Consider the following 26,266-nt stretch of genomic DNA (forward strand, 5'->3'; position numbering starts at 1 on the left):
ATACAAGCCGAATTAAACACCAACTCATAACATTGTTAATTAACCATCTATAATGTGTTTGTGTGTGACAGTATTTAAGTTTTTTTTTTCTTGATGGTATTTAAGTAGTTATTTTGGCTGTTACAGTAACTACCCTGTTTGCTGCTGGAGAGAGCACAATGTTCACGTCATTGAACTTCACTATTTGCATGAGCCAAGATTAAAGACTACTGATAATATTAAACGTGTTTGATTTTATCAGAACGTCAAGACGAGAAAGAGACTGACTTAAAACAGTTCAGACTGAATAGCAGTCGTCAAATCTGATCAAATTCCTGATTTACAAGTACAAATGCTTTACCAGCCCTCTCTGGCAGACTAGTGTTTATCAGTATTATGTGAAAAATGAAGCAGCAAAAATACTGAAAAATATCAGTGAGGACAATAAAACAGTCAGAGATACAGTGTCATAAATTCTGACAAATACCATAAATCTTTGTTTTAAGGTCAAAACATGTGCTACAGAGAGGGAAAGCCAAAAATAATATCAAGCTTGCTTTTATGTATGTATGTAAATTTTGAAAGGGAACCACTATCTATAATTGAAAAGCAGCATTCAGTGTTTACTTTCAAAAGTAGTTGAAACATGACTCAAGTCCACACCTCTAAAAGAGGTGCAGCCCTCACTGAAACTGGAATATAAATCCATGAGAACTTTTCTCAGCATAGTAACTTGTTGCTGGTTGTTCATCGTAGTGTGTTGACACAGAACCTCACTAGAATCAAAGCAAAGAAACAGACCAGACTCAACTTCAAGACATTTTCACTCCAATTTCTTTTTTAACATCATGGATGGTGAGTTAACAACTTATTTCAGTTATTCTGTGTAGATCTGTGTTCCTCTGAGCATCATATTAATCTGCCACAAGGAAAAAATAATCTTCAGATGGCTGTCATAAAATGTTAAAGACATCAAATAAAATTACTAATACTACATGAAATTTATCCAAACATTATTGACTTAAAATGTATTGAATGACTGAAAACACTAAGTATTTGTATATGTAAAATATAAACTGTCAAACATGTAAAGTGAATAACAAAGCCATGAAACATAATTTGATAAATTACTTTCTATTCTTATATACTTCTGATTTGCTTACTCATGCCATCAGCAAACCAAACACAAATATGATTTCACATTTTGTTCAGTACTACAATGCATACCTGACAACATTTAGGTTTCAAAAAAGTCGGGAGGTTAGTGAAGATAACGTTTTACTTGAGGTGACAATACGTTCATTATTGTAAGTACAACAAAACCTTGGCAAATAAAAAGCCAATAAAGACTTAATCAAACCACCTGTTCAACAAGCATAAACATGTAGAAAAGTAATATTTTCAACTGCTTTGCCTGCAGTGTCTCATCCAAATTTTATGTAATCGTAAATTTTTTGCAGCCATAGAACATCACAACGAAAGCTGTCTGTATGTAGCCTATTTTAATATTTGACGAAATCTTGTAAACTTAGCTAAAACAGTACCTCCTCTCTCTACCAGCGGTACCTGCAGGCAGTGAATCACATCAGCAGCAGACAGAGAACATGATGAAAGATTACCTGCACAGAGAGCAGAGACAGCAGCACACACAGGCTGTACAGTTCCAGCAACAGGTTGTGATAATGAGAAGGAAAAAATTATGAAATCAAGAGATTAACAGGAGTAATACCCAAGCCGGAGCACAGCGGGAAAAAGGGTTAAAAACAGGGAGACAGCTGCGAAAATCTGGAGTGTTGGCAGGTATGACAATAGACAAAACTCTCCCAGAACCCAAATAACACTCTGAGGAGGCCGCAAGAGACAAATGTACATGACTTATAATAAGACATTATTCTCTTCTAGTGAAAAAGACAAGGAGGATTGTCCTGCTCGGAAAAACTGGAACTGGGAAAAGTAACCTAGCTAACACAATATTTGGAGAGAAGGTGTTCACAATCAACCATACTTTCAACTCTGAAACAAAAAAATGTCAAGCAGGAACCAGATCTGTCAATGGAAGAAGCATCACGTTGATCGACACTCCTGGTTTCTTTGACATAGACATGTCTAAGAAGAAGCTGAAGAATGAGATGATGAGGTGTATCACTGAGTGTGCTCCTGGGCCTCATGCTTTTCTCATTGTGCTTAAAGTGGAGAGATTCAGCGAGCAGGAGAATGACGTCATCAGGAAAATATATGAATATTTCTCCAAAGAAGCTTTAAAATATGCTACAGTTGTTTTCACTCATGGTGACCAGCTCAAGGAAGGGATGAAAATTGAAGAGTGTGTAAGTCAGAATAATCATTTGAGGAATCTTGTGAAGAAGTGCGGCGGCCAGTGCCATGTTGTTGATAATAAGCACTGGAACAACAATCGACCTAATGAATACAGGAGCAACCAGCTCCAGGTGGCAAAGCTACTCAACACCATAGACAAGATAGTGATGGAAAACAATGAAGGCTACTACACCAATGAAATGCTGCAAACAGTGGAGAGAGAGATACAGAAAGAGGAAGAGCGCATCAGACTGTCATCAGGAAACATGACACAGGAAGAGATCAGACAGCAGGCTAAAAGAAGAGTCCTTGAGAAGCTTTTGATTGGACTGGCAAGTGCTGTAGCAGGTGTATGGTTAGGAGCTTTTCTTGGTGTTCCAGGGATGGTTGGAATAGTTGGCGGGTTTCTCAGGTTATTCTTCAGCTGAGGGAGCAGGCACACTACAGGAAGCAGCAGAGAGGGCAGCAGCAGCTGTGGAGAATGAAGTCCAATTTTATTCAGATGAAGCAAATTATGTTTTGGACAGACTTTCACAGCCAGTTGAGTTGAATCAGAGTCAAAACCAATACTGAGCTGTGACCCATCAAAAAGGAGGATAAAATAATCATTAAAATGTCATATCTCCCAGTAGATTCAATGAAAATCTTGTTTCTAACAAATCTTTGACCAGCTTATTATATTGAGCTTATTATATTTATTCATACACTATGTTCAACCAAACTCATGTTCAAGCTGTAGGTTGTACTTGTTGTCTGAGCTTCAAACTTTAGTCACTGTTTCAGTAATACTAGCTAAACACAGAGTTTCAGTTTGATGTGTTGTAAACTATAATCCCAAAGCAGAAAGATAAAACATTTTTGACAGCATTCATAGATACTGTGAGATTTAATCAAACCAGTTCAAGCTGTTGGTTGTATTTCTGTCCGACCTTAAAATATTTGGTCACTGTTTATTTCATGTTGCAAAGACTAAACAGAAAATATCACTTCATGTATTTACTGTAAACTATTGTATATAATTTTGTCTGACAAGCCTTCTGATGCTTCTTCGAAAATAATTGTAGTTCTTTTTTTGATCAACATGTATCATTGTTATTGAGCGAATTAAGTTTTTATGTGGTAAAAGAATCAATTAATACATGGTGCTTTGTGATACTTAAAACTTATTTCATATCAGTGGAGGCTAAATAATCAATCATCAAGGTTTAGTATAAGAAGGATTATAGTGAGTGAAAGTAAATAAGAATAAAAACAAGAGTCAGAGCACAGGAGAAAAGAAACAACATGGATGGTAAGTTAAGGTTGATTGTTTCAGTTACTGCTATTTGTTCACACTGATCACTTTATATTAATCTGACATAACTATGCAGTACATTCTGAAAGCTCATATTTTGGCAAAACTATCATTTGAATGATAACATTTGAAACAAGCTACGGGCTAATTATTGTAATCAAATCACCACTGGCAAATATGTAAAATATAGCAACATAACATGCAACCTCCTACACAAAAGGAGGAATCACATGTTTGGTATTTGTGACTCATCAACCATTGTCTTCACAATCTGTTCAGTAACATCTGAGCAGAGTAGCTCATGTCTGGCTCATTACATACGTGTTACAGAGAGTTTTGTCAGCTAAATTAAACAATTCGTTACATAATGTAAATAAAAGGAATAAAGTTACGTTTCACTCTCACATCTCTTTGTGTGCATGCCTGCTCTCTTTCACTTTCTCCTTTTTATAAATTAATTTCTCAACCCTTGTCAAACTACTTTAGGTAGAAAATGGGCAAATGTGTTGGCTATGGGTAGAAATAAATCACCCCAGAGACAAACAGTCTACTTATTAATTCAGTGTTCTTAAGTGTTTATTTTTGCAGGTAGAGCCATTTTAACTAAAATGTTTTCAAATCTGGGCTTTGTCTGACACATTTAGGCTCAATTTTAATTAATACTGATAAATGTGCACTGGCTCTGATCCAACACACAAGTAAAGCACCTCTGGTTAATGTTCAACCTGAATAATGTGAAAACAGCAGAAAAAGAGATAAAGACTCAAGGAGGGTGCGTGACTGAACAAAACCTAAAACCTTAACCGTGATTTAGTCTTGCACTATATTTCAGCAACCACTAGATGGCAGCACAGAGCATGATTAGTTATAGAAGAGCCTTCAGCCAAAAGCCAAGTTGAAGTTCATTTTATTCAACATAGTGATGAAAAGTTCACAGACACGAATCTAGACAAGAAAATTGAGGCAAACAAAGGAGGCTGCTATACCACTGAGATACTACAAGCCGTGAACAGAGAAATACAACCAAAGATCACACATAATGATGAAACCAGCATCTTTGGAAAGATGTTTAAAGCTGCAGGTAACAGGAGCACTGTTAGGAGCTTTCTTTGGTGGGGCAATGAAATTAATGAATGAAACAGGACCAAACATATCATTATTTGTAGGAGTAGCAATATGAACAGCAGCAGGAATCACAGCAGAAGCAACATCTGTTACATCTGCAGCTGACAAACATCAGGAGTAATAAAAGGTCTAATACATAAATACATTTCTTTCTCAAAAGAACACATAATTTTTTTGTTGAGAATGAACAATATGGCAAATGTAGGGTAAATGCTTGTTTCTGAGGTATTCTTGCTGGGAGCTAATTAATAATGTGATCAACTGAGAGTTGTTGTAAATGATAATCATGAATCATAAATTCATCGTGAATTAAAAGGTATTTTTATTTTTCCTGATACATTTTATCTGAAATGATTATGAAGTGACAATGGGTGTTTGGATGTGATCCCTCCATAATTATAATTTAATTTTCAATTTGTTTACTTTCATATGAATGTATAATCTAACAATAAATCAGCGAATTCTTCATATGTTTTCAAGTGTCTTATATCTTTAATTTAATCATTTACATTCATCCCATCAGCTGAGTGACTCACAAATAAGAAAAACAGATGCATTTAATCAGTGTTATTTTAATAATTAATTAATCTAAATACACAATATATAATTTCAGCTGATAGGGGTCTCTCAATCAAAACAATAACAAAAGACAGAGTTTGATGATGGTTGAAGTAGTGTGGGATCATGGGAGTTGTTGTCTTCATTGTCTTCAAACTCAAAATATTTATGACCATTATTTGACTCGGCTACAATCACCCTGACATTGAGAATTTGCATTGTTTTTTTGTAATATGTATTTTACATATCTTAAATGAAAATACTGCAAATACATTGTAAGTATAAAGACGTGATTGTTTCATGTTGTTTCTCACACAGAGTCAAACCTTGTGTCATATTTAGATACATGAAGGAACATAGTTTGGGTCTGATGTTGTTGCATTATAAACTGTGGACTCTTTCAGTTTATGGTATGAAGTCACGTACACCATCACCTTTCACTCAGTAAAGCAAAACAGGAAACAGGAAACATAAATAAGAAATGGTTACACCTTTGTTTATCTCATGTCAGAGTCTCATCCTGTGAGCGGAAGTGTTTACACAAAGCCTCTTCTACTAAATGTAAAAACCACAGTTTTACTTGTGCAGTCTTCTACAGTGGTAGCACAAGTCAGCAGTTTCCATCATACATATCTAAGTTAAAACATGAGTACTGTATATATTATATAAGAAGTAAAATTTTCCCTTTTTTTTCTTTAATTTTCAGAATGATCCCTTCACTGTGCATCATTTTGTGTGGGATTAACCTTCTGAAATAACACATTTCAAGGTTAAATTATTTCCTATATATTGTGCTCCTGAATAGAAATCTATAAATATTTGTACATTTGGAAATAAATATGAGAAATAACAAAACATTTTGTCTATATTATGACATATTTTGTGTTATGCAGCTATTTGTGGTACAATATTGTCATTATTGGTGCTTATTTTGTAGTATAGTATTGCCTGTGTAATGTACTTGCATGAAGACAAGTGCAGTTCATCAGCCTGTCTAAACATGTGATACTAAACATGTACAGAGAGGGAAAGCCAAAAAATAATGACACGCTTGCTTTTATATTTGTGTGTAAATTTTTAAGGGGAACCACTGTCCATAATTGTATTATTGAATCTCTGAGCACAAAATGACCTTTGTTGACTGAAAAGCAGCGTTCAGAGTTTACTTTCAAAAGTAGTTGAAACATGTCTCCAGTTCACACCTCTAAAAGAGGTTCAGCCCTCACTGAACCTGGAATAAAGATTCATGAGAATTTTTTTTCAGCATAGTAACTTGTTGCTGGTTGTTCATCACAGTGTGTTGATACAGAACCTCACTAGAATCAAAGCAAAGAAACAGACCAGATTCAACCTCAAGACATTTTCACTCTTTTTTAACATCATGGAAGTTGAGTTATTTCAGTTATTCTGTGTAGATCTGTGTTCCTCTGAGCATCATATTAATCTGCCACAAGGAAAAAATAATCTCCAGATGGCTGTCATAAAATGTTAAAGACATCAAATAAAATTACTAATACTACATGAAATTTATCCAAATATTATTGACTTAAAATATATTGAATGACTGAAAACACTAAGTAATTGTATATGTAAAATATAAACTGTCAAACATGTAAAGTGAATAACAAAGCCATGAAACATAATTTGATAAATTACTTTCTATTCTTATATACTTCTGATTTGCTTACTCATGCCATCAGCAAACCAAACACAAATATGATTTCACATTTTGTTCAGTACTACAATGCATACCTGACAACATTTAGGTTTCAAAAAAGTCGGGAGGTTAGTGAAGATAACGTTTTACTTGAGGTGACGATACGTTCATTATTGTAAGTACAACAAAACCTTGGCAAATAAAAAGCCAATAAAGACTTAATCAAACCACCTGTTCAACAAGCATAAACATGTAGAAAAGCAATATTTTCAACTGCTTTGCCCGCAGTGTCTCATCCAAATTTTACGTAATCGTAAATTTTTTGCAGCCATAGAACATCACAACGAAAGCTGTCTGTATGTAGCCTATTTTAATATTTGACGAAATCTTGTAAACTTAGCTAAAACAGTACCTCCTCTCTCTACCAGCGGTACCTGCAGGCAGTGAATCACATCAGCAGCAGACAGAGAACATGATGAAAGATTACCTGCACAGAGAGCAGAGACAGCAGCACACACAGGCTGTACAGTTCCAGCAACAGGTTGTGATAATGAGAAGGAAAAAATTATGAAATCAAGAGATGAACAGGAGTAATACCCAAGCCGGAGCACAGCGGGAAAAAGGGTTAAAAACAGGGAGACAGCTGCGAAAATCTGGAGTGTTGGCAGGTATGACAATAGACAAAACTCTCCCAGAACCCAAATAACACTCTGAGGAGGCCGCAAGAGACAAATGTACATGACTTATTATAAGACATTATTCTCTTCAAGTGAAAAAGACAAGGAGGATTGTCCTGCTCGTTTTATTTGAGTTGACGATACGTTTGTTACTGTAAGTGCAACAAAACCTTCGCGAGTAAAAAGCCTATAAAGACTTCATCGAACCACGTGTTCAACAAGCATAAACATCAGCTGCTTTGCCCGCTGTGTCTCATCCACCACCAGTGAGTTTTACACAACCATAGAACATCACAACGAAAGCTGTCTGTATGTTGCCTAACTGTTTATCTGAGTTTGCCACGTATCTTAACATTTGAAAAAAAATCTTGTAAATTTAGCTACTGGCTGAGAAAAGACAGCATCTCCTCTCTCTACCAGCGGTACCTGCAGGCAGTGAATCACATCAGCAGCAGACAGAAAACATGATGAAAGATCACCTGCACAGAGAGCAGATGCACACACACGCTGTACAGTGCCAGAAACAGGTTGTGATAATGAAAAGGAAAAAAAAAAAACATGAAATCTAGAGATTAACAGAAGTAATTCCCAAATGGGAGCACAGCGGGAGAAAGGGTTAAAAACAGGGAGACTGCCGCGAAAATCGGGAGTGTTGGCAGGTATTACAATAGACAAAACTCTCCCAGAACCCAAATAACACTGTGAGGAGGCAGCAAGAGACAAATGTACATGACTGATTATGATACATTATTCTCTTCTAGTGACAAAGACAAGGAGGATTGTCCTGCTTGGAAAAACTGGATCTGGGAAAAGCAGCCTAGGTAACACAATATTTAGAGAGAATGATGTCTTCAAAATCAGCCATACTCTCAACTCTGAAACAAAAGAATGTCGAGCAGAAACCAGAACTGTCAATGGAAGAAGCATCACGTTGATCGACACTCCTGGTTTGTTTGACACAGACATGTCCGAAGAGAACCTGAAGACTGAGATAGTGAGGTGTATCACTGTGAACTATATTTGCTCCTAAAATTCTAACATCTACTAAATAGTCTTCAGTCACATACAGTATGTGTCCATCTTGGATCAAAAACAAGGCAAAGCAGGGAAACATATGCAGAAGTTAGTTTCTGTTTCACTTGACACTCCTTGTGAACAATATCTTACTGTAGTGTATCTTCTTTTGCCAGCTATTCTTGTAAAAACACAGCAAACGTTTGATTTTTAAAAGCATTCTATCAAGTTCTAATATCTGTCAATGACTTTGATTTATTATTTCAAAATGTTGCTCTTTGAAACTAGATGTATATAAGAGTTCTTGAGAGAAAACATTTTAAGATTTTCATGAGCAATAACCCTCTTGGTAACTGAAATGTTTTAAAGCTGTTTGTTATTCTGATTGTGTTTCAACTTTTTGTTAATGATACAGGGAAAATGTTTTGTTTGTGCAATAAATTCTTATTGTTATTATATAACCTCTTATTTTGTTGTTGGTTTTTTCTAAATGAAATTCTAATAGCTGTACAATGAAACAATTCAACAATAAAATTGATCATTATTAAAAATTGTTTCAGGTGTCCACCATGAGCCAAATCACAGAATTAAAACTGATGTTGAGCCACCAACAGTGATACAGACCACAGCTTAAATTTACTATTTGATACTAATAAACAAATAAATAACAACAGCTCATTCAAGCTTTAATATTCAGTCAGTTTATTCATCAACAGCAACATTTTTGTTGTTTGTTTGTGAAAATCAAACTGTCAAACAAAGGTATACTTCATATCCCTCATATCTCACACACAGATCTAAAACTGTAATTGGTCCACACAAAGATAAAAATCCTCACACACACTCTAACACACAGGTACAGACAGAGACAGAGAACACACACCCATAAACTTGCTGCTATCAATAGGTTCATAGGTCACACAGGGAGAGAGAAAACACAATGGTTGAGGAAAGCACTGACATTTTACCAAAATAAACAATATAAAAATAACTGCAGGATCTAAGTTTAAAAAAAATCAAAAAAACAAATTACTACTATGTTTATAACTTTTAGGGCCAAAGAATCACATCTTGAACCAAAGAAATTTACTAAAACAAACAATAACAAAACAACTATAGGGATTAAGTAAAAACAGAAAAAAGTCCCAGTGTTTTATCAAGTTAATGTCACTAATGGAAGAAACAAAAGACAGAGCTCAGACAAACACATTCAAGTACATTGCTTTGTTTAAGGTTTTGCATACATTCAAGTCAAATCAATTTTATTTATATAGCGCCAAATCACAGCCGAAGTTATCAAAGGGAACTTTTCATATAGAACTGGTTTATGTGGTTTGTCCAGGTGGTGTTACCGTACCTAGCTGTCCAGGATGGCAGATCAGTGAACCAGTTATATTTAGGGATATAATGGTAACTGGATCCGCCAACCTCTCTCGAGCGAGCAGGTGAAAGTGTTACGTGCCGGAGAGCAGTGATAGTAGTTGTGCACTCGGGGATAATAGTCACGCGCTGCTTCGGAGTCTGCGCGAGCTTAGCGCATGGTTTTCTCCTCACAGGCTACAATATTTCTGAGCATTGCAGAGATATTCTGCGCGCGACTGCTGTTAAAGCGCAAAAATAATGCGTGCCTGGGTGTCTGAGTTTTACGAACGACTCCTCTACATCCGCACGCGTGGATCTCATTTATGCCATAATACAATATGTGTTCATAACCTGCAGCCAGGAAACAAGTCAGATAGGTAGAAAAAAAAATAGTGCCAGAGGCAAGTCAGAGCAAGAGAACAAGAGAAAAGACTGTCAGTGAGGACGTCTCGTGGATTTGAAGAATTTTCTGAATTGAACTCTATTTTTGACAACATGGAAGGTAAGTTGAGTTTATTTATTTCAGCTATTATGTTAACAATGAGGACTAAACTTTAGGCCAAATACTTCCATTTAAAACTAAATTTCTCAAATGAAAGAAATTCCCAATTCCCAATTGATCCATCCATCCATTCCTGCTCTGTGAACTGATTGTAAAGGTTTTTGAAAAAATATTAAAATGATTATTTATTATATTTCACTATCGATAAAAAACAGCTCTGATGGATTTCCATTTTATCTAATCAAGTTTTAACACAGCGGGGTTGTTAAATATCATGTATTGTCCTTGTGGGACTTTGCTTGTTAGTTTGTTAGTTTTCATTTTAAGGAGGGAGGGGTAATCCAATATAAACCACATTTCAAAGCTATTTATTTTTTTTTAAAAATGTTTTTCAACTTTATTTGTACAATATTTTTTTCTTTTTCTTCTTCTTAATTTTCCTTTTCTTCACTAACTTTCTATATCCTTATTCTGAGTATGATATGTTCCTGAGAACCAATCAAGCATAGTTGTGATCTAAGATTGTAGCTTCACAATAAGGGCCTTGTAGATAAATAAGTATATATGCTTATCACATCTCTCAGACAGAGAAGACCAACTAATTTTTTCATACGAAATAAAGTAATGAATTTATTATCAAACACATTAAAAATAGGAAACTGTGAATTTCACAGTAGACATCTACAAATTGACTGTTACTCCAGGATAGTATAACTCAACATTAGCTTTACTTTTTAAATATTTGAGTTGATGTTTGATGTTGAACTTAATTATGCAGTTGATTGGCTTGTTAGAGTTATAAAACATTTAAAGCAGAGCAGAGCTCCTACTTGTGTTTGAAATGTTTCTGAACTGGTGTAATAATTATTGTAGGAAAATCAATGAATGTGAAAACCACTTGGACAAGTTACCTGCTTTACTGATAGAAAGTAATTCTCTTTCAGGGTTGAACACAAGGAGGATTGTCCTACTGGGGAAAACTGGAGCTGGGAAGAGCAGCCTCGCTAACACCATATTTGGAGAGGCCACATTCAAAATAAACCATTTTAATGACTTGAAAACACATTTTTGTGAAGCAGAAACCAAATTTGTCAATGGAAGAAGCATCACTTTGATCGACACTCCTGGTTTCTTTGACCCAGGCAGGTCTGAGGAGGACATGAAGCCTGAGATGGTGAGGTGTATCACTGAGTGCGCTCCTGGGCCTCATGCTTTTCTCATTGTGCTTAAAGTGGAGAAATTCACCAAGCAGGAGAAAGCTGTCATCACAAAAATGTGTGAATATTTCTCTGTTGATGCTTTCAAATATGCTGCAGTTGTCTTAACCCAGGGTGACCAGCTCCCAGAAGGGATGAAGATTGAAGAGTTTGTCAATGAAAGTGAGCATATGAGTGATCTGGTGAAGAAGTGCGGCGGCCGGTGCCACGTTGTTGATAATAAATACTGGAAGATCAAACAGCAGGATGAATACAGGAGCAACCAGTTCCAGGTGGCAGAGCTACTCAACACCATAGAAGAGATAGTGATGGAAAACAATGGAGGCTACTACACCAATGAAATGCTGCAAACAGTGGAGAGAGAAATACAGAAAGAGGAAGAGTGCATCAGACTGTCATCAGGAAACATGACACAGGAAGAGATCAGACAGCAGGCTAAAAGCAGAGTCCCTGAGAAGCGTTTGAACAAAGCACCACAGACATGGATTAGAGGTTTTGTGCGTTTGGCGATCATTGCTGGATTATTTGCAACTGTCTCAGCTGTGTTGATCAAGTCAAAATTCTTGAAGGAATTAACAGAGGTATACCACTATTTGATAAACAAGTAATAGCAACACCACTAGCAACAGTGGTAGAAGAACAAGTAGTCGAGACCGCAAGCGTGTCTCCACCAGTCAGTGCAATAGAAAAGGTAATTGAGGTAGCAATTACACCAGTGGAGGCAATACAGAAGACATTTGATGATGTTTTGAACAAACTTTCTGATTAATACAATAGAACATACAATCCTTGGAACAAATTTGAATGAACATTGAAGCAGAATCCATACAGAGTAAATAAGAAGTCTAGCAGTAATCAATGTTTTAATCTATTTAACTAAGCATCACATCAGGTTCCTCCTCAACCTGTTTCTCTGGAAATTGTCATTTATGCATTCATTACTGTACATCCTGTCTTATCTTCTGTAATGTCTTGTTTACTGTAAACAAACACGGCATGTTTTGATCTAAAATCTGAAAGTGGTTGAGACATGGACTCTACATGACTTTGTGGTGTTTTATGATGATGATTTGCTTTTATTTCTGTTTGCTGCTCAGTTATAAATTTATTATGCAACAATAAAAAAGGAAATGTCTAAATGATTGTAAGAAACACAAATAATGTATATTTTAGTTTTCTTTACACTGGAAAAAATATGCAGTGTCTCCCAGTGTCTTTTAAATACTCACTTTTACAAATGTTAAATCTTTACTTTCTATACTTTCTGCTTATTTTACTTTACCTGAAGTAGTCTTTATGTTTTATTCCCTTTGTGTTCATTTATTTCCTTTTTGATACTTTTACTTATTTATTTTACCTGTTTTGATATGTTGTCATTATCTTTTTACAAAATTCAGTGTACAAATGAATGATTTGGAGGCAATTTGAAATAGAAATTTACAATCAGTTGTAAAGTTTTTGTTTTTACATGCATTTAACATCAATGTGATGATACATTATTTTCATGTGTGATGTTGATTTTCAACCATGTTGCTGAGCACTCTAGCCTCTTGTTTACATCACAGTAGACACAGGATAATGTGATCATCAGGTTTGGTTTTGGAAATGTGGGTGTAGCAAAGAATTATAATTGGCAATATGTATATTTTTTAATATAGTTTTCTATATACTGGTCACAATTTATAAAATGACATCCCAGTCACAGTCTGTCAGCTGCAGAGTCAGTGTGTCATAATTATTTATTTAGTTAAGCATCACATCAGGTTTCACTTCAACCTGTTTCTTTGGAAATTCATGCATTCATCACAGTACATCCTGTTTTTTCTTCTGTAATGTCCTGTTTGCTGTAAGCAAACAGAGCACAAGTTTTGATCAGAAATCTAAAGTGGGTGTTGAGACATGGACTCTACATGACTTTGTGGTGTTTTATGATGGTGATTTGCTTTTATCTCTGTTTTGTTTTTGTTTGATTGTTTTTTGTACATTGAGTGTTTTTTGCTCAGTTATAAATGTATTATGCAACAATAAAACAGCTGATTGGTCACTGTCTATTCAGTTGTTGTTTTTTAATAAAACCACATAAAAGGTTAAATGATAAAGGTGAATATATACTCTCTGTATACATTAATTGTCAGTAAATGGCCTGGTGCAGTTTATTCCTCTGTGCCATGGAGCTCCACTGTTGTCCAAAAATTACTAAAAACACATTAATGTGCCACATTGTTGCCCTGGGTGACATATTTCCTTATTACAATGAACAAAGGCACTGTAATATATTTTGAGTCAGTCACACATACATTGTCCTGCTGCTGTAAATACTTACAAGAGTACCAATTGCGTATTAATCCACGGCTGAAAATAGTCCCCATCAAATGCATTATTTACTCTTGTTTGAATAATCTTAAACTGCAATGCCAGACTGTTTTAGGAAAATACTGGGCCTACTGTATCAGAGTGCAAAACACAGGTTAGAGCAGTTGGAACATGTTGAGAGACGGACTGTTGATTTTGGTTTGTTTATAGGATGTTTATATGGTGTTGACGATTCACCAGCTTTATCCTTTAAAGCTGCTCCTCAACCACAAGTCACAAATCACAAGAAGAGAATTGTTCCAAATCGCCTCACATCAGATTAGAAAGTCTTGCAATGTTAATGTTCATTTTAATGTTCACACATGCAGAGCTTTAATGAGTTGCTGAGGTTCCCAAGAATAGCAAAGGTAGGTAATAGAAAAAGAATGAGTCTGCTAAGACGCAGGAAGCATCCAAACAGTTCTGCAAATTTATCAAATTTTTCATCCATTCCTCATCAGCCACAGCCTGTCCCAAAAAAATGGGCAGATAATGCTTGTAACACACTAAATCTAGCTTTATTAAACATCAGGTCTTTGGCAGGAAATTTTTAATCAATGATTTTATTGTCAAGCACAATCTTGATTTTATGTTTTTAAATTAACCTTGGTTAGACCAAGATAACAGTGCAGCTGTTCTTATTGAGTCGACCCTCCCAACTTCAGTTTTATGAGTTAAGCTAGAGTGCATAAGAGAGGAGGTGGATTTGCCATTTTGTTTAATGATTCCCTTCAATGCAGGCAGATGTCTAATGGAAATTTTGCTTCTTTTGAATATGTGGCTCTTCAGTTGAATTCCTCTTCTCAGCTATGTTCCTAAATATCTGCAGGCCACATAAACACTGTGCAAACTTTTTCAATGACTGCACTGAACTGCTGTCTGTCATCTGTATTGACTTTGACTGTGTAGTTATTGTTGGTGATTTTAACATCCATGTTGACAACCCCTAGGACAGAGGGGCTTAAGAACTGAGTTGTTCTTGATAACTATGGACTGACTCAGCATGTAACAGAGCCCACACACAACAAAGGGCACACTCTGGACTTAATCACCTCCAGGGGTCTGAACATTTTTGTGTGGTGACTGATGTCGCTCTCTCTGATCATTCCTTTGTTATCTTTGAGAGTGCTATCTTCATGCACACAAATATTCAGACAGAGGTAATCACTAAACGGTATATCACTGAGAATGAATGATGAAATATTTATTCGGGTTTTCTCTTCCACACCTGCCCACATTTTTGTCTCAGTCAGTGAGCTTGTAGATCATTTTTAAGCTTTGAGGGGCAGTAAATGCCGTAACAATTGTAAGAAACCCAAATAATTTCTATTGTAGCTGCATTTACTTGTTGCCAACTATACTTTTTTTATACACTGTGCAGAATTTGCATAATAATATCTACGTATCACATCAGGTTCCACTTCAACCTGTTTCTTTCATGCATTCATTACTGTACATCCTATCTTATCTTCTGTAATGCCCTGTTAACTGGCATTAGTAACAAAATTAAATAAATAAATTGATTTTTAAAATGTCTTCATTACTTTTAAAGCTCTAACAGGTTATATTGCTGAGCTGTTAACACTCTATGTTGCCAACCAACAATGAAATCTGCAAATATTTTCCTGTTAGTCTTTTAAATACTCACTTTTACAAATGTTAAATCTTTACTTTCTATACTTTCTGCTTATTTTACTTTACCTGAAGTAGTCTTTATGTTTTATTCCCTTTGTGTTCATTTATTTCCTTTTTGATACTTTTACTTATTTATTTTACCTGTTTTGATATGTTTTCATTATCATTTTACAAAATTCAGTGTACAAATGAATGATTTGGGGGCAATTTGAAATAGAAATTTACAATCAGTTGTAAAGTTTTTTTTTTTACATGCATTTAACATCAGTGTGATGATACATTATTTTCATGTGTGATGTTGATTTTCAACCGTATTGCTGAGCACTACAGCCTCTTGTTTACATCACAGTAGACACAGGATAATGTGATCATCAGGTTTGGTTTTGGAAATGTGGGTGTAGCAAAGAATTATAATTGGCAATATGTATATTTTTTAATATAGTTTTCTATATACTGGTCACAATTTATAAAATGACATCCCAGTCACAGTCTGTCAGCTGCAGTCAGTGTGTCATAATTATTTATTTAGTTAAGCATCACATCAGGGGTCATTTCAAGCTGTTTCTCTGGAAACTGTCATTCATGCATTCATTACTGTACATCCTGTCTTATCTTCTGTAATGTCCTGTTTACTGTAAGGAAATAAGGCGCAAGTTTTGATCTGAAATCTAAAGTGGTTGTTGAGACATGGACTCTACATGACTTTGCGGCGTTTTATGATGACGATTTGCTTTTTTTGTTTTTTGTACATTAATTGTTTGTTGCTCAGTTATAAATTTATTATGCAACAATAGAACAGCTGATTGGTCACCTGTCGAGTCAGTTGTTTCTTTTTTTTATAGAGCCACATAAAAGGTTAAAGGATACAGCTAAGCATCAGGCACTCATAAAAGAAGTGAATTATGGGATACTCATTTCTCCCATTGCTTGACAAACAAGCCAGACCGGCAGGAAAAAGGCAATACAGCCAAACCACAGCCAGAGAACAGGAGCTCATAGGAGCATTTTCTAATATGCCGCTTTTATCTACAGTAATCGTAAAAGATAATTGTGTGATTGCTGGAAGCAATTATTGTTCTTCTCAGTCTTTATTCTTATTCCGTCTTACGTTTTTTGCCGCGTTTGCATACTTTGTGCTATAAAAACCATTCAACTGTTTCAGCGATTTTATATAATTTTTTAAAACATTAAAATTTATAATGGCAGTCTATGGGACGAACCCTTCAACTGAGTTGGAACCTTGGTCACTTTGACACTCAACTGCTCGGAAGTCCCTTATCATACAGATGCCATTCAAACTGTAAAAAGTTCACAAAACTTTGAACTTTCAAAGTTATCAGATTGTTTAGTGATATCTTTTGTAGTTTTTCAGCAATTTAAGCCCAAAGTAAGGGGTTTTGAAGACTTTTTCAGGTCTCACCAGTGTGTCATGTGATCAAGCACAGTGGAGAGCACAGATAATTTTAGACCGGAAATGTTTTTCTAAACTGCTGTCACTCCCACAATTTTAACTCCTCAAGCACATATCTTGCCTCAGTATGTTGCCACAAGCCTCCTCAGTCTCAAAATGTAAATACATTTCACATAGGACTTATAGTTTTTGAGATCTGAACCTTAATTGATAGAGAGTCCCTGTCATGTTCTCATTGACTGCAATACAGTCTGCAGGATGTGTGTCTCCTCTCACTCCGGTTTCTTAAACTTACAGATTCTCTCTTCCTTCAAACACTTTTTACACATGTCATTCATTCTCATGTTAAACAAGTCTTGCTTTCACTAATGATGTACAAATCTCTGGGCTTCAAGCTCTAGTTTGAGACAAATACATTTTCATCATCAAAATGGAGATTTTTTTCCTTTCATTACTGGGAATGTCTGTTGGCTCAGTGGTTTAGAACACTGTTTTCATGATCAGCTACCCCTTAGATGACAAGGTTTTGTGTTCAATACCCGCTCTCTGCAGTGCTCCTCATAATATTGCTGTCATGTACAAAGTTGCTTTCCATCTCTATCAAGTACCATAAGTCAATTCCTCTCTAGCTCACTTTAACATTATTATCTAAAGTATGGATTGCTATTATTGTTAAATACATCTTTTCCAGTTTGAGTAGTCTAGTGGTTTAAGCTCCTGTCACTTCTCAACTCCTTTTTTTGATCCAAAAGTTGTGAGTTCGAGCCTCGCTTAGGGCAGAGCTCAGTAGAGTTGAAGGATGAATTGACAGACTAAATAGCAGAATCTGGCCTGGCATTGCTGTGTGACATTTTAGCTCAGTGCATAGCATGTCTGTCTTACAAACATGGGGATTTTAATCTTGCTAGATTTTTCAGTGGTGTTCAGCTTCCAGTTATGCAATCTAAATTCGCTTTCAGCAATCACACGAAATTTCTACAGAAATTGCAGTTTCTAGTTAATAATGTGATCAACTGAGAGTTGTTGTAAATGATAACCATGAATCATAAATTCATCATGAATTAAAAGGTATTTTTATTTTTCCTGATACATTTTTATCTGAAATGATTATGAAGTGACAATGGGTGTTTGGATGTGATCCCTCCATAATTCTCATTTAATTTTCAGTTTGTTTGTTTGCATATAAATGTACAATTTAACAATAAATCAGCAAATTCTTCATATGTTTTCAAGTGTCTTATATTTTTAATTTAATCATTTACATTCATCCCATCAGCTGAGTGACTCACAAATAGGAAAAACAGATGCATTTAATTAGTGTTATTTTAATAATTAATTAATCTAAACACACAATATGTAATTTCAGCTGATAGGGGTCTCTCAATCAAAACAATAACAAAAAACAGAGTTTGATGATGGTTGAAGTAGCGTGGGATCATGAGAGTTGTTGTCTTCATTGTCTTCAAGCTCAAAATATTTATGACCATTATTTGATTCCATACACTACCATAATCTCATCACAGTCCAAAACTGATCAGTGGCGGTGATCAACTTCCTGCTTTACCTCACTGATCTGGCCTACACCACCAGGCTACTGTTTGTCACTGTCTAGGAAGAAAGGGAATGAAGGCGGGAGACATATTGAGTGATGAAGAACAGAAAAAAAGAGGCCAAGAGCTTGAGTGGCTTTGTATTTTTGACAAAATAGACATGAATCTTTCTCTTTGGTGTCTAATTATACAGTGTGATGGTGAAATGAGATGTCCTGTTGAAACAAGGAAAGCTCAAATGGCTCGCTTGCGTTATGTATGTGCATGTTTGAGTTTAAAATAAATGCCTAGATATCTGCAATGACAGTATTTAACCTCGAATGTGAGTTGTTATGTCATAAAAGATCAGAAGATGAAATATTTTACATGAGGGTGTGGGAAAATCAAAGTTGGCATGTAATGCTGTTAGAATCCAATGAAGTCAAAGACACTGGAACGCAGGAGAAACGTATTTACTGTATCTGAGACACACAGAAACTCTTTGGTTACTGATGGGGAAGCTTCGTTTGCAGTACATGGACACTTTGATTTCATCACAACCTAAAACATAGATTTCTTCAATGTCCTTTTTTTATCTTTTGTTTATAAGGTTTTGGAAAAATACTTTGTTCTTTTGTCTTGATAACAAAGTATCAATATTGAAAGATTTGACAGAATGTAATTTGAGCAAATAAAGTTTTTAGTTAAACCAATAAATATTTTATTTGAAAGCACATGTGATTTGTGATTTCATAATGTAGTTAAAGAGACAATAACAACATGCTATTGTTGCTCCATGTATCACCGTTATGGAAACATAACAGCAGTTATGTAGCAGATTCAGGCAACAGTCATTCTGTACTTTTTCTTTTCTGACATTGTGCACTGTGAAATAAGGTTCTCTTATCCATCAGACCCCCAAACAATAATGTCACATGCAGACATTTAACTACACGTTTTACTTTCAAACCTCATACCTAAATTATCCTGAGAATGTTCCCTTCAACTACACATAAAAACAACCTATTACTGTTAACATTTGGATACAATCAAAATGTCATTAAGTGGAAGCTTTGCCTGGTTTGACTTTCTGAAAACAAGAGAAGCCACAACAGTAGCAGCAGTAGATGGTTAGTATTACGAACATTTAGGCACGTATGTTGTAGCCACTAAGAGAAAGAGAAACTGCTTTTGTTACTTCTTCTGAAATCCTCAGTGTGATGTGATGTGCTGGGGTCAGTGGTTCTTCCGGTTATGGAACAGTCCGTTAATCTGTAGTGCATGGAGGGAGTGGCACATTTACAATGATTTCTTAAAGAAAAGTTATTTCTGGGTATAATGAGTTAGCATAGCAACATAATTAATATATGTTTCATATCTAAACATCATACTAAATCTATAGCAGTTTGGATCCCTTTTAGTTCAGGGCTCCAGACATTTGCCTAATTGTTTTACCTTAAGTCTGCCCCACAATGCACCTGATAAATAAGTGTAAAAGAGACACATAGTCACATAGGCAGTCTTGTCATTTCAATTGTCACTCTGCAGTTGCTCTTTTTGACAACATGGACGGTGAGTTAATTATTTTCACTTATGATATTGTGTTTGCTCTGAGCACAACACAGTTGTCTCATAAAGAATTTTAAACTGCAGTCATTTTTGTTTTAATCAAAAGTTTTGACTGTATGTACAGTTTTATATATATTTCTATTTCTATATTTCTTATAATATAGGGCTGTGCGATATGACAATATCTATTGTGTGACAAGAGAAAAATGTGTTTCATATTATTATCATTTATATCGTTACTACAATCACCCTGACATTGAGAATTTGCATTGTTTTTTGTAATATGTATTTTACATATCTTAAATGAAAATACTGCAAATACATTGTAAGTATAAAGACGTGATTGTCTCATGTTGTTTCTCACACAGAGTCAAACCTTGTGTCATATTTAGGTACATGATGGAACATAGTTTGGGTCTGATGTTGTTACATTATAAACTGTGGACTCTTTCAGTTTCAGTTGATATGAAGTCACGTACACCATCACCTTTCACTCAGTAAAGCAAAACAGGAAACAGGAAATGAGGAACAGTCAGACCACTGGTCATCTCAATCTCATCCTGTGAGCGGAAGTGTTTACACAAAGCATCTTCTACTAAATGTAAAAACCACAGTTTTACTTGTGCAGTCTTCTACAGTGGTAGCACAAGTCAGCAGTTTCCATCATACATATCTAAGTTAAAACATGAGTACTGTATATATTATATAAGAAGTACAATTTTCCATTTTTTTTCTTTAAATTTCAGAATGATCCCTTCACTGTGTATCATTTTGTGTGGCATTAACATTTAAAATAACATACAAGGTGAAATTATTTCCTATGTGTTGTGTTCCTGAACAGAAATCTGTAAATATTAATACATATGGAAAAAAATATAAGAAACTACAAAACATTGTAAAGTACTTGCATGAAAACAAGTGCAGTGTGTTCATCAGTCTGCAGCCAGGAAACAAGTCAGACAAAAATAATGCAAGTCGGAGCAAGAGAAAAGATTCTCAATGAGGATGTTTTGTGGATCTGAAGAGTTTAAAAAGCAGAGTCCTTGAAAAGCATTTGAACAATGCACCACGGACATGGATTAGAGGTTTTGTGCGTTTGGCGGTCATTGCTGGATTATTTGCAATTGTCTCAGCTGTGTTGATCAAGTCAAAATTTGTGAATGTATTAACAGAGGTATACCACTATTTGATGAATAAGTAATAGCAACACCACTACCAACAATGGTAGAAGAACAAATAGCTGAGACAGCAAGCGTGTCTCCACCAGTCAGTGCAATAGAAAAGGTAGTTGAGGTTGCAATTACACCAGTGGAGGCAATACAGAAGACATTTGATGATGTTTTGAACAAACGTTCTGATTAATACAATAGAACATACAATCCTTGGAACACATTTGAATGAACATTGAAGCAGAATCCACACAGAGTAAATAAGAAGTTAATCTGGCAGTAATCAATGTTTTAATCTATTTAACTAAGCATCACATCAGGTTCCACTTCAACCTATTTCTCTGGAAATTGTCATTCATGCATTCATCACAGTACATCCTGTCTTATCTTCTGTAATGTCTTGTTTACTGTAAGCAAACAGGGCATGTTTTGATCTAAAATCTGAAAGTGGTTGTTGGACTCTACATGACTTTGTGGTGTTTTATGATGATTTGCTTTTATGCCTGTTTGTTGCTCAGTTATAAATTTATTATGCAAAAATTAAAAAGCTTATTGGTCACCTGTGTATCCATTTGTTTATTTTTTTAAAAGAGCAGATAGATAAAAAGTACTCCATTAGTCATATTCTAGATGCCCCTAACAAAAAAGCCATTGTGTTTTTCAGTATATGAATGTAAAATGTACTCATAACACTGAGTATTTAATCACATTCAGTGCAGAGAAATATGGAGCTTTGAGGGGCAATAAATGCTGTAACAATTGTAAGAAACCCAAATAATTTTTATTTTAGCTGCATTTACTTGTTGCAAGTAGTTTTCTTTACACTGGACACAATTTGCATAAATATCCCAGTCACAGTCTGTCAGCTGCAGAGTCAGTGTGTCATAATTATCTAATTAGTATCACATCAGGTCCCACTTCAACCTGTTTCTTTGGAAACTGTCATTCATGCATTCATCACAGTACATCCTGTTTTATCATCTGTAATGTCTTGTTTACTGTAAGCATGTTTTGATCTAAAATCTGAAAGTGGTTGTTGGACTCTACATGACTCTGTGGTGTTTTATGATGGTGATTTGCTTTTATTTCTGTTTTTTGTTTATTTTTTGTACATTAAGTGTTTTTTGCTCAGTTATAACTGTATTATGCAACAATAAAACAGCTGATTGGTCACCTGTCTATTCAGTTGTTGTTGTTTTTTTAATAAAACCACATAAAAGGTTCAATGATAAAGGTGAATATACACTCTCTATATACATTAATTGTCAGTTAGTGGCCTGGTGCAGTTTATTCCTCTGTGCCATGGAGCTCCACTGTTGTCCAAAAATTACTAAAAACACATTAATGTGCCACATTGTTGCACTGGGTGACATATTTCCTTATTACTATGAACAAAGGCACTGTAGTATATTTTGAGTCAATCACACATACACTGTCCTGCTGCTGTAAATACTTACAAGAGCACCAATTGTGTATTAATCCACGGCTGAAAAAAGTCCCCATTAAATGCATTATTTACTTCTGTTTGAATAGTCTTAAACTGCAATGCCAGACTGTTTTAGGAAAATACTGGGCCTACTGTATCGGAGTGCAAAAGACTGTGCAGAATTTGCATAATAATATCTGAGTCACAATCAGTCAGCTGGAGAGTCAGTGTGTCATAATTATCTATCTAGCTAAGCATCACATCAGATTCCACTTCAACCTGTTTCTTTCATGCATTCATTACTGTACATCCTATCTTATCTTCTGTTATGCCCTGTTAACTGGCATTAGTAACAAAATTAAATAAATAAATAAATTGATTTTTAAAATGTATTTATTACTTTTAAAGCTCTAACAGGTTATATTGCTGAGCTGTTAACACTCTATGTCGCCAACCAACCATGAAATCTGCAAATATTTTCCTCTTAGTCTTTTAAATACTCACTTTTACAAATGTTAAATCTTTACTTTCTATACTTTCTGCTTATTTTACTTTACCTGAAGTAGTTTTTATGTTTTATTCCCTTTGTATTCATTTATTTCCTTTTTGATACTTTTACTTATTTATTTTACCTGTTTTGATATGTTGTCATTATCATTTTACAAAATTCAGTGTACAAATGAATGATTTGGGGGCAATTTGAAATAGAAATTTACAATCAGTTGTAAAGTTTTTTTTTTTTTTACATGCATTTAACATCAGTGTGATGATACATTATTTTCATGTGTGATGTTGATTTTCAACCGTATTGCTGAGCACTACAGCCTCTTGTTTACATCACAGTAGACACAGGATAATGTGATCATCAGGTTTGGTTTTGGAAATGTGGGTGTAGCAAAGAATTATAATTGGCAATATGTATATTTTTTAATATAGTTTTCTATATACTGGTCACAATTTATAAAATGACATCCCAGTCACAGTCTGTCAGCTGCAGTCAGTGTGTCATAATTATTTATTTAGTTAAGCATCACATCAGGGGTCATTTCAAGCTGTTTCTCTGGAAACTGTCATTCATGCATTCATTACTGTACATCCTGTCTTATCTTCTGTAATGTCCTGTTTACTGTAAGGAAATAAGGCGCAAGTTTTGATCTGAAATCTAAAGTGGTTGTTGAGACATGGACTCTACATGACTTTGCGGCGTTTTATGATGACGATTTGCTTTTTTTGTTTTTTGTACATTAATTGTTTGTTGCTCAGTTATAAATTTATTATGCAACAATAGAACAGCTGATTGGTCACCTGTCGAGTCAGTTGTTTCTTTTTTTTATAGAGCCACATAAAAGGTTAAAGGATACAGCTAAGCATCAGGCACTCATAAAAGAAGTGAATTATGGGATACTCATTTCTCCCATTGCTTGACAAACAAGCCAGACCGGCAGGAAAAAGGCAATACAGCCAAACCACAGCCAGAGAACAGGAGCTCATAGGAGCATTTTCTAATATGCCGCTTTTATCTACAGTAATCGTAAAAGATAATTGTGTGATTGCTGGAAGCAATTATTGTTCTTCTCAGTCTTTATTCTTATTCCGTCTTACGTTTTTTGCCGCGTTTGCATACTTTGTGCTATAAAAACCATTCAACTGTTTCAGCGATTTTATATAATTTTTTAAAACATTAAAATTTATAATGGCAGTCTATGGGACGAACCCTTCAACTGAGTTGGAACCTTGGTCACTTTGACACTCAACTGCTCGGAAGTCCCTTATCATACAGATGCCATTCAAACTGTAAAAAGTTCACAAAACTTTGAACTTTCAAAGTTATCAGATTGTTTAGTGATATCTTTTGTAGTTTTTCAGCAATTTAAGCCCAAAGTAAGGGGTTTTGAAGACTTTTTCAGGTCTCACCAGTGTGTCATGTGATCAAGCACAGTGGAGAGCACAGATAATTTTAGACCGGAAATGTTTTTCTAAACTGCTGTCACTCCCACAATTTTAACTCCTCAAGCACATATCTTGCCTCAGTATGTTGCCACAAGCCTCCTCAGTCTCAAAATGTAAATACATTTCACATAGGACTTATAGTTTTTGAGATCTGAACCTTAATTGATAGAGAGTCCCTGTCATGTTCTCATTGACTGCAATACAGTCTGCAGGATGTGTGTCTCCTCTCACTCCGGTTTCTTAAACTTACAGATTCTCTCTTCCTTCAAACACTTTTTACACATGTCATTCATTCTCATGTTAAACAAGTCTTGCTTTCACTAATGATGTACAAATCTCTGGGCTTCAAGCTCTAGTTTGAGACAAATACATTTTCATCATCAAAATGGAGATTTTTTTCCTTTCATTACTGGGAATGTCTGTTGGCTCAGTGGTTTAGAACACTGTTTTCATGATCAGCTACCCCTTAGATGACAAGGTTTTGTGTTCAATACCCGCTCTCTGCAGTGCTCCTCATAATATTGCTGTCATGTACAAAGTTGCTTTCCATCTCTATCAAGTACCATAAGTCAATTCCTCTCTAGCTCACTTTAACATTATTATCTAAAGTATGGATTGCTATTATTGTTAAATACATCTTTTCCAGTTTGAGTAGTCTAGTGGTTTAAGCTCCTTTCACTTCTCAACTCCTTTTTTTGATCCAAAAGTTGTGAGTTCGAGCCTCGCTTAGGGCAGAGCTCAGTAGAGTTGAAGGATGAATTGACAGACTAAATAGCAGAATCTGGCCTGGCATTGCTGTGTGACATTTTAGCTCAGTGCATAGCATGTCTGTCTTACAAACATGGGGATTTTAATCTTGCTAGATTTTTCAGTGGTGTTCAGCTTCCAGTTATGCAATCTAAATTCGCTTTCAGCAATCACACGCAATTTCTACAGAAATTGCAGTTTCTAGTTAATAATGTGATCAACTGAGAGTTGTTGTAAATGATAACCATGAATCATAAATTCATCATGAATTAAAAGGTATTTTTATTTTCCCTGATACATTTTTATCTGAAATGATTATGAAGTGACAATGGGTGTTTGGATGTGATCCCTCCATAATTCTCATTTAATTTTCAGTTTGTTTGTTTGCATATAAATGTACAATTTAACAATAAATCAGCAAATTCTTCATATGTTTTCAAGTGTCTTATATTTTTAATTTAATCATTTACATTCATCCCATCAGCTGAGTGACTCACAAATAGGAAAAACAGATGCATTTAATTAGTGTTATTTTAATAATTAATTAATCTAAACACACAATATGTAATTTCAGCTGATAGGGGTCTCTCAATCAAAACAATAACAAAAAACAGAGTTTGATGATGGTTAAAGTAGTGTGGGATCATGGGAGTTGTTGTCTTCATTGTCTTCAAGCTCAAAATATTTATGACCATTATTTGATTCCATACGCTACCATAATCTCATCTCAGTCCAAAACTGATCAGTGGCGGTGATCAACTTCCTGCTTTACCTCGC

The 26,266-nt window shown here is 35.1% G+C and overlaps 3 protein-coding genes across 3 annotated transcripts in view; all 3 read left to right on the forward strand.

Annotated features, from left to right (window-relative positions):
* Positions 1-26,266, forward strand: part of LOC137173994 (GTPase IMAP family member 7-like) — a 42,544-nt gene that overhangs the window by 4,846 nt on the left and 11,432 nt on the right. Inside the window, exon 2 of the mRNA XM_067578951.1 lies at positions 20,050-20,200. Coding sequence (XP_067435052.1) covers positions 20,194-20,200 — 7 coding nt within the window. The 5' untranslated portion in view covers positions 20,050-20,193. The remainder of the gene's footprint in view (positions 1-20,049; positions 20,201-26,266) is intronic.
* LOC137173997 (GTPase IMAP family member 7-like) lies at positions 324-3,995 on the forward strand. Its single transcript, XM_067578954.1, has 2 exons — positions 324-834; positions 1,882-3,995. Exons 1-2 carry the CDS (start codon positions 828-830, stop codon positions 2,721-2,723), a joined length of 849 nt encoding a protein of 282 aa, XP_067435055.1. The 5' UTR covers positions 324-827; the 3' UTR covers positions 2,724-3,995.
* LOC137173995 (GTPase IMAP family member 7-like) lies at positions 10,061-13,741 on the forward strand. The gene is made up of 2 exons (XM_067578952.1): positions 10,061-10,484; positions 11,429-13,741. The coding sequence occupies exons 1-2, from the start codon at positions 10,478-10,480 to the stop codon at positions 12,307-12,309; spliced, it is 888 nt and encodes a 295-aa protein (XP_067435053.1). The 5' UTR covers positions 10,061-10,477; the 3' UTR covers positions 12,310-13,741.

Source organism: Thunnus thynnus, chromosome 22, assembly GCF_963924715.1.
Source record: "Thunnus thynnus chromosome 22, fThuThy2.1, whole genome shotgun sequence".
Lineage (NCBI taxonomy): Eukaryota > Metazoa > Chordata > Actinopteri > Scombriformes > Scombridae > Thunnus > Thunnus thynnus.